Source organism: Schistocerca cancellata, chromosome 5, assembly GCF_023864275.1.
Source record: "Schistocerca cancellata isolate TAMUIC-IGC-003103 chromosome 5, iqSchCanc2.1, whole genome shotgun sequence".
NCBI lineage: Eukaryota > Metazoa > Arthropoda > Insecta > Orthoptera > Acrididae > Schistocerca > Schistocerca cancellata.
The window spans coordinates 372560694-372579716 of NC_064630.1; the positions used below are offsets into that span (position 1 = coordinate 372560694).

The 19023-nt window shown below is 34.9% G+C and overlaps 1 protein-coding gene across 1 annotated transcript in view; it reads right to left on the reverse strand.

The window, feature by feature from the left end:
- LOC126188544 (protein disabled) overlaps positions 1-19023 on the reverse strand; it is a gene marked incomplete at its 5' end in the record, with an annotated part of 358462 nt that overhangs the window by 71817 nt on the left and 267622 nt on the right. The window contains 2 exons of the mRNA XM_049930144.1: positions 4233-4376; positions 11516-11730. Coding sequence (XP_049786101.1) covers positions 4233-4376; positions 11516-11730 — 359 coding nt within the window. The remainder of the gene's footprint in view (positions 1-4232; positions 4377-11515; positions 11731-19023) is intronic.

A 19023-nucleotide genomic window follows, 5' to 3' on the forward strand; every position in this document is an offset into this window, starting at 1 on the left:
TTGAAAATCAAGAAACACAGCCCCTACTTTATTGCCTTTATCTGAAGCTTTCAGTGTGTCAAGTGAGAGAAGTGCGAGTTGGGTTTCACAAGATCAACATTTTCAAAAGCCAACCTGGTTGGCATTGAGGTGGTCATTCATTCAAGATACCACATTATGTGTGAGCTCAGAACAGGGACGCCTTAGGTCATCTCCTAGTTGAAGTAGCTTCCACATGATATACTTTTCTTGAAATGGCTGTGTCCAAGATACAGTTTGTTTAATGGATTCCAGATGTTTTTTCTATAGATGAGGTAGCATAAGATGATCTGAATCAGTGTTAGATGATCCCCAACAGTTCATAGGCCAGTTGCCATGTTTCAATTGCAAAATGCTAGATGTAGTCTACTGAGTTGTGATAACACTCAGCATTGCCATTGAGATGTTTACAAAATCGCATTACATTACTGGTTCAGGTAGACATGCAAAGCTGCCATGACCAGTCCACTGCAATTGTCAGAACTTTTGCTGATGTAATAAACCCTTGCTGAGCAACTTCGTTTCTCCACATTTCCTCATTCAGTGCCTTGGGGTGGTCAGTTAGGGGACTGAAAAAATCTTTCTGCACTTCAGTCAGACAGCTAGAACATTACACTACAGAATATAGTAATTAATTTCTTGGGTGTGTTTCTATTCCCATTGACTGGTAATTACTTATCAGACTTCAGAAAGTGTTTTGCCATCAATGGGTGAGAAGTTTGGTTAAAATGGCTGATCATGGACACTGTGTGATTACCATACTGAACTGAATTACTGTAATTTTCAACCTTATGCCTTGCAAAGAATTGGTCACGCCAGACTCATCAGAAGAGCACAAGGAAAGAACAGATTTAAGCAGGATTATTGTGTTCGAGGATGTTTTTGTGGTTGAATTCAGTCATTGTCTACAATTTTTTTTTTTCTTTTACATTCTCACTGTGTTTCCAGAACTTCAGGACATGATCAAGAATTACTGCATGTGGTGACTGTTACCATTATGAGGCAACTTCTACATTTCCAGGGTGAGCAGGTGTAAAGTACCAAATTTAGTTTTCTGTCAGTTTGGCTTAAGGAGTTTCAATATGTAGTACGATGTGAGATATGTGAGTGTTTATGTTTATTCACTTCTTTAAAGTTTGAAGCATGGGATCATAATGTTAGGTGATGATTATGTAAGTAAGATTTGCATTCAAAATTGATAGATTGGTGTTTGTGTAGATTTTAAATAAAAGTGGTGTAAATACTCTTTCCACGCTGCTTTTAAGAGTCCTCCACCTTGTTCGCTTTTTCTGAAACTTAAGTCAGGTTGAGGTCAGTCCAACATCTTGTAAGGAAAACACTTTCAAAAACAAAAATTTGCTGTCGAAGTATTAAAACAGTTAAGTGACAAAAATTACACTTTCCAAATTTTTCTGTGATTTATGTCATGCATTTGTGCATAAACTGCAACATTCTTTACGATAAACTTGGTTTATAGTTTCCAAGATGCAGTAAACGGTTCATTTCATATTAGGTGATGGGAGGAAGTGATGTTGGATAGCTCAGACAGTTCCCATGGCAAATTATCATCTGACAGATAAATCACACTGTCATTCCAAAGAGTATGATATGGATGCCTGCGCCTGTTCTTGCTGTGTATCAGTGATCACCCATCTCATAATAATGAAGTTGAAATAGTTATCTCTGCCAATGAAGCAAGAATTTTAATCAAGCACAGCACTGATGCACAAGGAGAATTAGCAAACAGTTAAATTTTAATAATTGAAATTTTTATCCAAATAACTCTCTAGTTTTCAGTAAATGGTTTGTCACACACCTTACGAAAAATGACAATTCATTCACTTCAGCACTAGGCTGAATATAACATCACCAACAGCAGTATAAAATGGTAGAAAGGAAATATTTAAAACTGAATGTTGTGAGTTAACGACCATTTCGCTGTCATTTAAATATATAGCCAAAAGAGACAGCCTTCCAGGAATTGTGAAACGAATCCTGTCATCCAGGACCATGTGCCGCAAAGAGCACAGATTTGCCACAAGATGGGGAAATTCACAAGCGTCTATTGTGCTGAATGAGGCCAGGCTGTTTAGGCCTAAGTGCTGTAGCGTGCGAGTGAGACAGGTGAGAACCTATGTCATAGGGAAACCCTGTACGAGCTGCTTGTGCCCAGGAAGGCATAGCAGTGTTAAATATGGCGGACCTAAGATCGGCCATAAAGGGAAACATTTATGAAAACTATTTAATTCTGTAGTAATTCACGGAATGAAGCCACAATAATTTTAATCTACCATCTTTCTTAAATTGTCATGGTGATCCCAATAAAACTTGAATACTGATCATATCTATAATAGTTTAGGATTTAATGTTAAAGTGAAATTAACAAGTTTTTTAACATAGATCTGAATGCTAAAATCTGAACACTTTGGTCGATCTTAATGATCGACATTTCATATAAAAGAATATCATTAAAATGACAAATGTTGTAAATATCAACTCTGTAACTTTATTTGTTTAAAAGATATAGTTAATTTAAATTATCAGTATTTTCAGTTAAGCATCAGATCATCATTTCCTCTACACAAAACACATTGAAAGATGACAGCATGACACCTTATTGAATCATTAGGTAACAGAATATTTGTTGTAAAGTTTAGTGCATAATAGTTATTTTCTTCTTTATTTATTTATCAGGAAGCACATTGGTGCAAGGCTACAGGCCATGACATTCAAAGTTAAGAAGAAAATTGTATTGGTTTTGTGTAAAAGAATTTAAAGTTTATTGTGTGATGGGTATTATTGTTACTTTATTTAGAACATGAAAGTGGTCAAGCTTTCATTATTTAAACATGTTAAAATGTAAAATAATGTAGAATAAGCTGTAGCCAATCAGATGGAAGGCTTCAGGAATGGGAACTGCGCTATATATATATATATATATATATATATATATATATATATATATATATATATATATATATATATATATATATATATATATATATATATATATATATATATATATATATATATATATATATATATATATATATATGCCAATGACGGAGATGTGTTCCTCAATTTCGGAACTTGGCGTGTAAATAAATAAATAATAACAAACTGAAAGATAATGTCATTAAGCTTCAAAACAGATTTGAGTTTCTACCAATGGAAGACAATCTCAATATTGAAGGCAAAAGGAACTCAAGAAAATAAAGTGACTTTCTACAATTATATTTGAACTGATGGCACCCTCATAAAACATAATCACAGTGAATACCAATAAGATCTGAAATCCACAGAAATCAGCTGCCTTGAATGTTTTATTTTAAAAAATTGCAATTTTGTTCTTTTCTCCTTTTATATTTTATTTCACCTATATTTTAGATGACACTGTATGCATTATTTCATTCAAATCAATCCATTATCATGAAGACTTTTATACACATAATATGCCAGGTATCTGAAGATGTTAGAACTGAAATTCAATGAAACAAATGAGATAAAGTCAAAAAATCGGTAACCCATCCAAGTGCTTTCGAGAGGAGCAGTATGCATACTTTGTACAAAGAGTGCCAAAAAATTAATAAGTAAAAGTGGATAAACACAGACTCCAAATCCAAAGATCCTGGATTTGAGCCCCGAACAGTCCAGGGATTTTTCCTGTTGCTTATCAACTCTGGCAATGAGTTGTTAATGTGAAAAATATAGAGCTGCATCGTGGTTCAGGATCTACATTAGACTGTAGGTTCTGCTAAACTGGTTGGGTGAGTTAGCTCAAAGGTCAGAGGAAGGCAAACAACATACCACCTTCAACAGGACCATGGTTAAAAGTACTGTCAAGTTAAAGCCAAACTTTGGGTTGATGACAGCTTTAAATTTTATACTTAATTACAATCATTTGAAAATGACTGCACAATCAAAACTGAGCAGTAATGAAAGCAAAATAAAGTTATGTTTTAATCCATCTAATGGCAACCAGTGTGACAGGCTGCCATCATTTAGACAATTTGTGCGCACTTTGGGTTAATACGCAAAGTTTCCAATGTCTCTCTGAATGCACTAACGTATTCATTGTTTTCTCCACACTTGAAGGAGACATAACTTGAGGTGTTTGATGGCATTAACATTGTATTCTTTGCTGTACTTAAGAAACTTAATCTGCTTTACTAAATGTATGTTAAATGTGTTACCCAAAGTCATTGGGAGCTTACCTGACTCGCTGCTTTATCAGTCTTTATTCCAAAAAATCTATGTCCAGTATCTGGTGAACCGAAAATATAACCAAATGCCCTTGAATCGGACATATCTTGTGCAATAAATGATATTTTGTGAACAGGATGATGGTACAAGCAATCCTGTAAATAAAAATTGAGGAAGGATTTATAAAAAGGAAAGAAGATTTGTATAAATGAATGCAGTGCTGTGCATCTCATTAAAAACAGTTTTCTAAATACAGCAGCATAAACAGACTGTGACATTCAGCACCATTACATTTCAGAAGGTTTCTGAGCTGTCTGTACAATCTCCCTACTCATTTTATTTCCTTTCAGTAAGTACAGATAAACATAATACGGAGAAAATGATCACGACTATTTACATTGTTTTTCAAGCTACTTGGAATACTTTTTTAATGAATTGCACCTCACAAAACTATCACGCTGTAAGACGTGGTTCAGATTTAAACTCATATCATTCTATTGACATCAGGAAATAAAATAAACTAAGTGAAGAATCTTCTGTGTCAAATAGATTATGAAAAGACATATCAAAGTTTTCTGGAGGCTATGTTTGCTTTCTTCACAAGTCTTTTAAACAAGGAGCAATCTGCACTCAAGAAATTTCCTTCTTAAATCTTATATTCATATTGGAAATAAGAACTGAGAGCAGATGTTTTTAGAAATTTAATTTATGAGTGAAGAAACTATTTCCATACTTGAGATCAGTGTGACTAACTTCTCTAATGAGTATAAATAACTCTCCCCCACCCCCCACCCCCGCTCTTCGCTTACTCTTTTGCCTACAGGCACCGTGACATGAAGCTGCTCTTTCTTTTACATTTTTGAGATTTCTAACCAAATTATTTTTCATAAATTTAAATGGCGATCAATGATTCTCAAGCTCTTTCAGCTACCATTTGATGGGAGAATAATATATAGGACACGAAATTTTATTTCTCATATAAGAAAGTCAATAACAAAATGTAATGCATGGCATTTAATAAAAATAATGGCGTGTGACAAGGGCCTCCCATTGGGTAGACCGCTCGCCTGGTGCAAGTCTTTCGATTGGATGCCACTTCGGTGACTTGCGGGTCGATGAGCATAAAATGATTATGATTAAGACAACACAACACCCAGTCCCTGAGCGGAGAAAACCTCCGACCCAGCCGGGAATCGAACCCGGGCCCTTAGGATTCACAGTCCGTCGCGCTGACCACTCAGCTACCGGGAGCGGACCATGGTATTTAATGAAATGACATGAATATTTGAGAATTAAATATCAAAATACAGTAGGCCTACTCATTAGAAAAACAAAACATCAGCTGGTCCAACCATAACTATTATATCTAGTGGTTCACTGCAGCCTCCTGATGTGTCGTGTATCTTACATATTTTTAAGCCCACACATGTGCCTTGAAGGTGAATGCTTGACCAAAACTAGCTGTCTGGAAATAAATACTGATAATAACAAGTTCTGATGGTTACAGGCTGTGCAGCCCTGACCACAAAAAATAATCGATTGTCATGGATGGTTGTCTTTTATTTATTTTCCATACAGCTCAGTTACTTCTTGCACAATTGATCAGCAAAAGCATTTGGTGTGGTCAAAGGTGCAGACATAAGAAATACACGCAAAGACATTTGGAAAATCAGACTAGTGGAAAGAGAAAACAAGAATGGATTAATTATTGGATGTTACAGGACTTATCCATTAATGAGCTGTCACTGAAATATGGTTTCCAGTGTTTTGTTACAAAATAACATGAAAGTATGCAAAAAACTTAAATTCTTGATTCAGTATCTATCAAAAGCAGATATATCCAAAAGGATTTAATGGTTTTCATTACTGACTTGTCCACCCTGGTAGCTGAGTGGTCAGCGCGACGGAATGTCATACCTAACAGTGCAGGTTCGATTCCCGGCTGGGTCGGAAATTTTCTCCACTCAGGGACTGGGTGTTGTGTTGTCCTAATCATCATCATTTCATCCCCATCGACACACAAGTCACCGAAGTGGCGTCAACTCGAAAGACATGCACCAGGCGAACAGTCTACCCGATGGGAGGCCATAGTCACACGGCATTTACATTACATTACTGACTTCTCTACAGGATAACCTGATGTTAGTCATTCTCACGAATTAGTGACCTCAAAAACACTGTCCAATCAACATAGGGTTTGATAAGAAAAGTGGCACATTTTTGGAGAATCTCTTTTACTGAAGCAACAGCAATCAAAATTGAAGTTGCAGTTGCATTTCTAGGAAGTAGACACTTGTAACAGCTGCATAGGTGTTGTATACATCTGTTCCAGTGAAGAAGTTGACACTGTGGAGTTGGGTGTCATCCTAGGAAGAAATAAAAGAGTTTAACATCCAGTCCATAATGAGAACATTAGAGATGGAGCACTTGCTCAGATTAGACAGGGACAGGAAGCAAAACTGGGTGTGTTATGTTCAAAGGAATCATTTTGTTATTTGCCTTATTCGGTTTAGAAAAACCAAGAAAAAAACAAAACAAAAAATCTGAATGACTGGAAGGGAATTTGGACCTCACCACTCATGAATGGTCACTACTTGTCAGTAGCTGTGCAAACCTAGTAATTGACTGACCACTAATGTTCATAGTTCCTATAGTGCACAATGTTCTATTTAAACTGACAATTACTAGCAATGAGCAGTATTCAAGCTGTGTCATGAGCACAACTGGGGATATACTTTCCCAGTGTGAACTTCTGATGGTGAGGTCTCAGGTTTCAGTTCACACAAGTGCTGAGACCCATGAAATTCATTGCTGCCACCTGACAAAGATTCAACTGATCAATAACAATCTGTGTGCATTGGTTACATCTACACAGCAAAGCAATATTTACATTGTATATATGAAATTTTTGCATTCTTGTAACAGCAGTATACAGGTCAGGATGCAATTTATTTTTCAAATACTTGCAATATTATAAGTTACTAAAGTTACAAGATCATATACGAGTGTTTTGTGTTGCTAAGATAATCAATATGGAAGGAAATTCTTTACTAAGAAATTAACTACATCGAACTTATTAAAATCAGTCAAAGCCCAGAATCGACTATGTAATTAATTTAAGCAGATTGAACACTGATGAATTTATTGCAGATAAACTAGTTGCATTCAGGCAGCAATCATGAAGGTAAAAAATTAAGACACATTAATTTCACACATTCATCACATCTATTAGAAAGTAGTCACATTTGAAAGTAACTCACTGAATTCAAACAAGGACACATAATGAGTTAATTACTATGTTGAATATACATTTTAACTACATGTTACTACAAAAGCAAATAAATATAAGTTTCCTTTTAAGTGTACCAAGTGTGAATATTTAAAAAATTCTAAGAGTGTTATTAGGAAACATAAATGAAAATATACATGTTCTATGTCACACAGACAAGAAGAACTTAGAGGTGAGTGTAGCCTTGATAACTTCACAATGATGTAAAACAATCTAAAACACAATAAAATAATAGGAACTGTTGTGTCGTGTAGCTTAGTAAAAGATAATGAAACAGGAACGAAATTCAATATTGGACAAAGTACCACTAGCGATGGTGACTATTCAGATACACAACAGAAAATACACAGTAGCATAAAAAACATACATGCAGACAGTAATACAGTAAGTGAGAATGAAAACTGTGCTGCTTTTTGAAAGTTAAGAAGTTCCAGTAATTAACTTTTTGCAAAAGAAATTCGAACCTTCCAAGCCATTTTGAGAAGTGGGAAACAGATTTCATCAATATCTTCTGTTCATGTACCTGTACAAGCAACAAGACTGTACTGTAGGTAGGTAACAAATAACACACTTCATGGACAGCTTTAAAATAATACTCTTCAAATGCCAAGATGAGTACCGCAGTGGAAAATTTTGGATGTGGTACAAGTAATGTAATTAGAACAGGTAACCCTCAGCAAGAACAGGGTGCTGTGGTATGCAAGCAATCTAGCTCCCTTTGCCCTCAGTATGGAAGAAGTACTAGGCTACAAAAAACTGTCCAAAAACTGGGATTACAAATACTGTTTGAGAAAACTCTCCATGAAACCCATATAAGTATAAATGATCAGCTAATTAACACAGTGGAGCAACTTAAAAACCTGGAAGAAAAAAATCTGACAACATCTATTCAAAAAAGCATCGTGGATAAGTAGTACCAACAAAATAAATAAAGCCCATATTTAGCCTTGTCAATACATAATAATAGATGTTTTATGAGATCTAACACTATAAAATCTGATCTCTCACAGATTCAATCTACACTTGTGAAACTATATCAAAATTAAAATTGAAAGTAGAATAGATCAGCTTCTCAAAACTAAAGGAAGAATCATCAGAACTTGCATAAATTAAAAAAAAAAAAATCAGCTAAAAGGAGTCTGGAACACCATCCAAAATGGGCTGTCTATCGAGAAGTTGATCCAATCTCCATTCTATCTTGAGACAGTCAGTAAACAGGATCTAGCCACAACTGGTGATGAGAAATCTCAGTCAGGAGACAGGAAGATTATGGATCCAAAGAATCCAGCATGATATCAATGCAGTTGAACACGAGATAGCAAATACAGAGAACAAAGACAGGATTAACATCCTTCTGAAGACACACAATTTTTCAGCAGAAATGGCACATAGAGTGGCTACATAGGTTTCAGATGAATTGAGGAAAATTGGCATGAATGAAAAGGTACTGGGCACACTACAAGAATCAAACAATATGACCTTCAAGGAAGAAGTGAATGCTGACTGACTCATATAGTCCAATGTGATGAACAAAGATAACATTATCAGAAAGAAGCACAACATACTTATAGCACCACAGCTTATGAGCAGAGCACTCTTACATATAGCTCAATGTCTCCATGACAATGCTATACGAAAGCAACCTTTATATATAGACCAGAATCTTTGTTCTTAAATTACCGGTGTTGGTTGGAGAAACACAAAAATATCTGACAAACTCATGATACATACTATCAAGAGAATAAGTCTATGCCCTTATGCAATCAGTTTTCGATTAGAAGACATTCAGAAAGTAATTCAGTTTGGAAAATGTGAACTATATCTTAAGAACAGACCTATGTGAAACTGGTGAGGCCTGTAGTTACACACACAAATATATTGCCCCCCCCCCCCCCAAAGTCATTACAGAAGAAAATATGCTCAGCATCTGCACATCAGTTCGTATAATCTCAGCATTTTTTTCCCTCTCTACAGACGGCATTCTGAAATACTTTTCTGTTCTGTATATTATGCGCATAGAATAAATGACCATACACTCAAGTGCTAACATTAAAATAAAATTAGTAAAAAACTGTCTCAATTACACTGTCATTTATTAAAAGTATGACCAGTTTTGCCTCTAGTAGTAGGCCATCTTCAGATAATGCACCATCCGGCTTATGTTGACTAACATTGATTATGCTTGGAGTAGCTGTGCTGATCCTAGTTGCAGAACTACCGTTTTGCAACTGAGGTCAGCACAACTGTTCCAGGTATCATCAACATGAGCCGCATGGTGCATTGTCTGCAGATGGCCTACTACTAGAGACCAAAACCAGTCATATTTTTAATAAATGACTGTATGACTGAGACAGTTTTTTACTAACCTTAATTAACTGACAGATTACTGTTTCCCAATAATGTTATCTAAAATCATAACGTTAAAGTGCCTAATATTCACACTTTTATGTGACTAACATCTGCCCGTCATTTAAGCAACAAGAAAAAAAATTTAACATGCTGCAACAACTGAATATTTGGGGACATCCACCAGGGGCAATTTTTGGTGCTTATTTAGAGGTGAAATGTCACACAAGTTTCTAACAATCTCCAGTGAAAGACACTGTAGGAAGGATGACACCCTACATGTGAAGACCTACTTTTAGAAATCTAAGATATGTAATCATCTTATTGCTAGTAAGAAAATATTAGTGCCTCCAATTTCATTTCACACAATGTTCACGAATCAAAAAATAGTTAAATACAGGCTTACACAGCAGTATATCAGCAGTTGTTGTTCTTGTGCATCATTCACAAAAGGAATAGGATAGAGTAAAAGCAACAGTTGTACAATATATTCCTGCCAGCATCTTGCAGAGTACTAATGCAGATGTAACAGCCTTAATAAAGAACAAGCACTGTGGTAAATTAGCTGAAATACAGTGTACTGTTGTGGTTAGACATCTGCAACACACTGTGTAATATATATGTAAAATGAGAAGATTGTGCATGGTTAGCTCAGCACCCCTAAGCAGAATTGGTTGACAACATGTTTTCAGATTAACAGAATAAAACAGGATTTAAAATATCATTATGAACTGTCTTGGAACAAATAAAAGATAGAATATACTCAAGGAGGAGATACGTGCTGGATACAAAAAAGCTAGGAAATAGCCAAGCACTATCAGATTTAATTGCTGTAAGATGATGTTCACGAATTTATAATAGTTTACTGGTGAAATCACTGCAATGACTTGACACTTCCTGCTAATTGTATAAATCTCAGAGAAATTATTGCTTGAAAAAGTGAATTAATTAAATCTGACAGTGTGATGTGCTCATCATTCTTGCAAAAAATATTTAATGGCTCGTGGTTATGCCAATAACCAGAAGTAGTGATGTGCTGTCACATTATTTAAATAGTTGATGAAAGAGGTTTTATCAGCTTCTTGTCTTGTCAAGCTTGAGACAGCTACTGATATTTATATTGCCCTGACTTTGTTTCAATTCCTGAGAAACAAAATTAACGATTTCTCACAGTGTGTCTAATAATGATAATTATAAGTTTTTTTTTTCCTTGAGTTTAAAGTTTCTGTGGGAAAGGTTACTAATTATGCAAGAAGAAGAAGAAGGAGCAGGAGAAGAAGAAACAACCAACACAACAGCAACCTAACATTAGAAGGAACAATAAAGTGTTGTGTATTATAAAAATATTGTTACAAATATTAATGGATTAGAGTATCAGTAATGAAATATTTCCTCGCCTCTCACACAAAAATTCACTTCCATGATTATCACAAAACTGATGTGCAGTGCAAATAGATATTTATATTCTTCAATTTACTATTTTTAGGAATACACAGTGAAAACAAAAAATGTAATATGTTTTAAATTTTTAATATCTACTAAAGATAAAAAATGGTTTTAATCCAGTTTATTATACAAATACCAATATTTACTGACATTTGTGTTGAAGATTATGAGGAAATTAATGCTACTGCTAACAAAATATTGTTTCTTTCTTACCCCTGTCTTTTCATCCCTGAGACGCAAACCATCTATGGCAATATTTATGTTGATCCTTTGCTTGTGTTCTCCAGCAGCTCTGATTGCCATTTTGAGATCTGCCAAAGCCTCTTGACACATTCGGTCACCACGAGCTTCGTTGACCTCCAAAATTCCAATCAATTTAGCCTTGAAGCTCACCCCTTCTCCCAAGAATCTTGAGGGCTCATTCTTATCTGAAAAAAAGAGAGATATGTGCATAAATACTCATTCTTAATTGTACATAAAACTATCAGAGAGGTTTTAAAATACAAAATTTTCTATAAATACAAGTTATTAGCTATTACAAATTCACAGATGAAGCATCTTAACTTTATTAAAAGTCAACAGACAGGTGAGATACCATGTTCATATGTCATAATAACATTGCTTTCGTCTAGAGATCACATACAGGTAAAACAACATACTGACACCTTAGTTAATACTGTCAGACGTGGCCTTTTTTCATTCATAGTCCTGTGTTGCCTGCAGCAACAGAGTTGACATCAGCTCAGTAATTTCATTATTTAAGTGCTTGTGCTAGCACATGCAGCATGGCTAATAACAACATGCATCTAGATGAAACGTGTGGAACAAAAATGTGCAAGTGACACTTTTTATGTGCTGCTAAAATTACACAAGTTTATGAAAATCTAAGGCTTACTCACATTTACAGGGACTGGTTTTCTTCCTTAAAGTTTGCATGAGATGAGTATTTTTTCATACACACATTTATAATCACTGTAGTATGACTGAAGTGTCTGCTTAAACAGCAGTAATGGCTTCTAGCAGTTTAGGCAACACCATGTCATGCCCATGGGCCCTTATCACACAAACAAGATCATGTTGCACACAGGCAAGAGGTGTAAGTATTAACAACATCCTATCACTAACACGTATCCTACACTCCGGCATCTGCATTGATTTTCACTCCTAAGAAGGGTTATACACATTTCATTGATCCAGAGTGTGTGGGAAGGGAGGGGAGTGAGGGTGAGTCGTGCCATGCTCAGTGCTGCTGCCAGCACACCCCTGGATCAATACCCAGCATTCAGTGTACAGTGGGGCTTCACAGAGGATGGACAGCTTGGCATGTTTCAGTAACAGGCACACAGGCTGAATTATATCAAGCTTTGTACACTGCAGTGCTAGGCTGTGATTTGTGTTGTGTTTTGTTATTTACGTGTGTTCAATAAAGTTTCCCCTGTTTATGCATGACATATATTGAAATTATCAAAAACACTCTCTGGTATGAATGCTTACCACCTGATACGTATATTTGTAAAAGATAAATAACAGTAGTAAATACACTATCCACATAACTCTTCATAAGTAAATACTATTAAATTTAGAGTTAAACTACTAATCATTATTTAACTTGTTGACTGATTGGCTGTATAATTGCATGCTGATGACAACTGCCTGACACTATGTAAATAACTTAGTGTAATTTACAGCAACATTTCTTACAAACTCTGCCTGTGCTCATATTTTTACCACTGTCACAAAAGGCGTAACTATATTTCTTCAGAAATACTTTCCAAACATGAACAACACAACTTATTAATGTTGAATAAAAATTTCATTACAACCACAATACTGCAAAAATATCTCTCCATTTTCATTTATTTTTGTTTATTACTTTTACATATAAATAAATAACTGAATGAGTGACAGTAATTGTTTTCCACTTCCACCAGTACCTAAAGTTGTTTATGGTCCACTACAGTTGACATTTTCTTCAAAATTTTCTGTGATGAAGATAGAAGAGCAAGGGGGATTGAAAGAAATATGTTACTGTTGATTTTGTAGTGGTATGCCATACTTTGAAAGTGAAAACTAAAGAAGCATTATCACCAGCTTTTTAAGGTTACAATTTTTTAGGTAGTATATTCATTTTTGAGGCATTCTGCATGCTGACTGGCTATAAACTACATCAGTGACAGAGTGACTGAGTAAAATGTCTTAAACATAATAATATTATTATTAATAACTCATTCAGTACTGGTACATAATTTGAAACTTGACAAGCAATTTAATTTTTAAAGTTTTATGACTAGGATTTAATTTCTTACAAACTTTTGGTCACATGTATAGTTCTTGTCATCACAACACTGAAGTATTTGGATTACAAAACACCACCAACATCTTTTGCCCATAATAAAATGCACATTACTGTGGCAGAAGACGAAAGTAAGGAATCAGAATGTCATCATACAAAAGGTATAAAACTTGTTGCACATAATTATTGGAAAACTCTTGTCTTCATTTTGAAAAATTCTGAGCTATCTATCTGGTTTATTGAAAACAGTGGACAGCAGTATTTCTTTTCTTATCATATTCTAAGGATCAGATTAATCTGACAGGGAGAAAACAACAGTTCCTCCAGTACAACAATTAATAAATACTGAATACCATTCTACTGTAATAAGGAGAGTTTGCAAAGCACTGATTAGATTAGATTAGAATTACTTTCATTCCAATTGATCCATAGTTACGAAGTCCTCCAGGATGTAGAACATGTCAGAAAAACAATAATACATGACAAATATTTACAACTGAAACAAATAAGCTAATGTACATTCCACAGGCCCCAAGTTGAATGATCATCATTTTTTTAACACTATATGAAAGAATCATTTTACAAACAGTAATTTGTTAAGATTGCATTAATGCACTGAATTTAAAATTTAAAAAATGTTTTTTTTATTTATAAGATAATAAACTACTATAATACTTATTTACAATGAACACATTACTGCACTGAAATGGTACAGAAGTTAGATTGTACTTACACACACACACACACACACACACACACACACACACACTTATTTACAATGAACACATTAACAAATCAGTTGGTTCTGCTGAGAAATACATCAATGGAGTAGAAGGAGTTGGCCACCAATAAATCCTTTAGGCTTCTCTTAAACTGAATTTCATTGGTTGTTTAGCATTTTATGGCTACAGGCAAGTTATTGAAAATGTGTGTTCCTGAATAATGCACACATTTCTGTACGAGATTAAGTTACTTTAAATCCTTGTGATGGAGGTTAATGCCACAAAAATAATATACTTCATGGAAAAGCATAAAACATAAGGGTATCCAGTTTGCTACATTCACAATTGCATGTTGCCTTCACAAACCACACCATTCGAGTAACTTTTAATGAAATGTAATGTAACTTTTCTTTATCCAGTAGACAGTTCCTGACCAAAACTTATTACATACTCAGTTGTAATAAAAGCTGTGTTAAATGTGAAACAAGTAGTTCTGTAGACATGCTAAAGTTGATCAAGAAAGATTATCCTCTTCAAGAATGAGCTACAAGCAGTTCCAGTCAATATAGCAATGAACTGAACAACATGTGGACATAAATTTTACTGTCTGCAAGTAGCATACCAATAAGGCACTACCTGAATGAGCTATACAGTAAACAGAAAAATTCTTTACAGATTTCTGGCGTTGACAAATTTGTATGTAATCTCAAGCTTTCAATGACTTCTTCTGACGTCAACATACGGAGTTATCAGCCGGCAGTGTGGTTTTTTATTTAGTTAGCTGAATTATGTTGTGGAGATGTAATGAAGTCATGCTATGTTATGGTAGTGTCTGATGGCACAACATTGGTAGTCATGCTAATTTCACTAGATGGTGGGTAACTCAGCTTATTTCTCTGTAAACTTTCAGCACCATGTGAGCATTTCCATGCATGACTAGATAATGACAGACTTCTAAAAACTTTGAACTAAAAAGAGGCTAAAATTAATGAAAAGGTAATTTTGCAAATTTATTACTATTTGTCTTGTGTTTACTATTGACAAGAAAAAAGAATAGGATTCTAATTTGTTCACTACTACCTTGTCCCCCTCCCCTTTTCATGAAAGACTGCAGCAAGGAATAAAATATACACTACCTGTTCTTACTTCTTATGTAATTCAATACTTATTTTACTTAGACCCAAAATTAAGTAAATAAAAGGTAGCACATCTGAGGCTGGTACTACTTAAAGTAGTTTGGGCATCATGCATGTAGAGTTCCCTGGATTAATTTGAAGCTATGTTCAAAACATATCTTGACTGAGCTTAAAAATGCCTAGTAATCAGTGAATGCTGAACTATGCAATATTTTATAGCAAGGATTATTTCCTTCACTGACAAAAGCTTAATTGCTGTCACAATGCAAACTTACATGTGCTGCACCTTGGCTAGGTTATTTGGACAGGAGCCTCTTTAATCATGCAGAGGAAAGGAATTTTCATAGCGAGTAGCACCTCTATTCGTCAAACAAATTTATCTTTTGCAGATCCTGATAGATATCTAATTTTCTTCAAATTATTTTTACTTTAAGAATTTAATAATATCATACCACACATAAACCAGTATCACTAAGGCTTTCAACAACACTTGGCATTTCATTGAGCACTTTCTCATTGTAAGGAAATAATTACCATTACGTAAATTTTTCCTCTACTTTTGGGTGGCTTACAGTAATGTGTTGAAAAAAATTCTTACATCATGATTTCATTGAAGTAACAAACCAAAATGCTATTATCCCCATGCATCTTCGTGATGAGTCCAAAAGTGCTTATTAGACTAGTCTTACATATACAGGTGATAAATGCCTAATGCCAAGACACCTGGCCAATGCTATGTTTCCTTCTTCTTCTTCTTATCATCATCACAATGCTCATCATCATCATCATCATCATCATCATCCGTTTTCTAACTCTACTTTCACAAGTGTGGTGTACATATTTCTGTTATCTTACTGTTGTTTCCACTGGACTTTTTTTCTCTCTTCTTACATCTTCACTATTTCAAGTCTACTTCTTCTTGGCACTTTTCCTTCCATGCACCTCAAAAGCAAGGTTTTATCTTTTTTGCTGTTCTTTTTGTCATTATATTGCCATGTTTCTTGATTTTACAACTGTTTGTGTACATGCCGTACAATACACAGATGATGACAAGTTTTCCCCTATTAGCCTGAGTTTAAATTTTATTTGTCGTGGCCCTCAGCCTCACGTTTCAGAGAAATCAAATGTTAGTGTTTTCATTTTTCTCTACCTACATGATTCTAAACCAATGTTTAGATTAATACAGTCAGGCAACAGTGACTGCTGCAGTCCCCAAACTTCATAAACATTTTTGATTTCTTTGTGTGGCTCCTGCTTATACAATGAAGGAGGAAATCAGATTATCATTTGTTTCAGAAATAGTCATTGATTTCAAAACCATCATCAATTTTGGCATAATATTCTTCAAGCAGCCTCAGAATTTTTTCTTCAATCAAACTGTCCCCTATTCTATGGAAAACTTTTGTGATCAAGGCAACTACAGAAGTGCACTGCAAAACAAATGTACTGGAACTGATCACATCTGTGATATGTTTGACAAGTCATGAGCACTTTTTGGAAGCAGGAACATCCATTTAGGTGGCTATCCAAACTGCCAAAAGAGTGAACAACTGATTTCAAGCCATAATTGCTTAGAAATAATGCACTGTGAAGAAACAATCAAACAAACCGCACTCAGAGATTCATTCTTCGATTACTGACTATCAGTGAAATCACTGTGTGCCTGTAATTTCTATGGGGTGCAACCAGAAGTGTTAACAAAAGTGTGTTCTGCACCTTCCCCCTACTATCTGACAAGATTTCCCACCTGACTGATGATTTCTGGTGCTTTCATTAAATTTCTGTTTCACTTTTAAATTTTTATGAAGACTTTTGTAGTTAATTGGTCATATCTGTACTATTTCTGTGGAATACAATAATGTTGGCTTTTCCCCATACAAGTATTGATTACTTAACATTATCTAGCTGCGTAAGGTTTAGGTATGAACATCTCTGGTTGTTTTTTCTTCACACAGTCATTTCTTCCAAGACCTACTAACTAGGACCATCTCTTTTGTAGTGACATTTACAGCTAAACATTTAGAGAGTTATGTTAATATTTTATGGAAATTGTATTTATATTAGAAAATCTTCTACTGAATCTTTATGTCAGTAAAATATGAAGAGAAAATGGGAGAACAAATTAATTTTAAACTGGCTGATAAAAAAGAATAAATAATGAAGAAGATGAGTATCTCACAAAGGAATATACATTAGTTGCACCACAACAAAAGTTTGTCAATGAAATGAAATTACCGTATGGTAATATTAGTTGGGAGACCCCACCCGGGGTTGTTTGACCACCTGGTACAAGTCTTTTTATTTTACGCCAGTTTGGTGACTTGTACGTCGATGAAGATGAGCTTTGTCAGTAGGATACCATTAACAATTCCTTTCCAGTGCTTAATTGATCTGTACAACTGCTACAGCAAGTGGAAGAGCAATTTTTAGTGAACAGTGGAGTTTGGGTAGGTGTGGTTTAGAAAATATAATTTGTAAGATTGATTTTGAGTAAAGGAACAGATAAATTATTTTTTGTGATAATGGTACATCACTCTTGTCAGAGAGCACTAAACTAACTCCATTCTGGCTTGGCTTCTGAAAAACGGATACTGTGAAATTTCTAAATGATATGTCACATGCCTGCAGGAATGTATTATATCCTGTCATTACAACAAACCTACATAAATGTTATTGTATTTTCACTTCTTATCAGCATAACACCTTCTAAATATAGTGGTGAGAGAAAATATGAAAATAATACAAAGTCATTTTCAAGGCCTCTCTTTCTTACGTGCACCCAACAAAACAAGGAACTTCAGTGCTTCGAGCGTTTCATTTAAATGTGCTTCTAAATAGGGTCAGTTGCTTTAACATATTTCCGGTGACACGAAAAACTTTGTTTGCAGCTTTCTAACAAACTAAATCAAAACAAGGTCCCTGGAACAGACAATATTCCCTCAGAATTATTGAGAGCCAAACGTGTCAGAACTATGCCACCCAGTGTGCAAAATATATGAGTCTGGCAAAATACTCGCAGACTTCTAGAGAACGTAATACTTCCAATTCTAAAGAAGGCAGATGTTGACAAGTGTGAGTATTAACAAACTATCCGTTTACTAACTCACAGTTGCAAAATACTATCCTGAATTATTCACAGGAGGATGAAAAACCTGGTAGAAGCCTACCTTGGACAAGATCAGTTTGGGTACCAGGGAACTGTAAGAACATGCAAGACAGTACTGACCTTACAACTTAGATGGGTTGAAGAAAGACAAACCTCATTCAAGTATTTCTACAGTGGAGATGAAATATAGGGAGCAAAAAGTTATCTACAACTTTTAGAAACCAAAGTGCAATGAAAAATAAACTTCCAACAGGCTGGAATAATTGTAGGTCAGCAACTTGTGTTAATCAGTACACTGGAAAACCAGCCAAAGTTTTAAATTTCACTTTTTTTACCAACTTGATGACTAGTTTTGGGCCTGGAGGGTGATTCGAAAATTGGTTCTGGCCTAAAACTAGCCTTGAGTGAATGAATAAAGTGAAATTTGCAGCTTTGGTTGTACCGTAATGTAAAAGTTCGAAGGA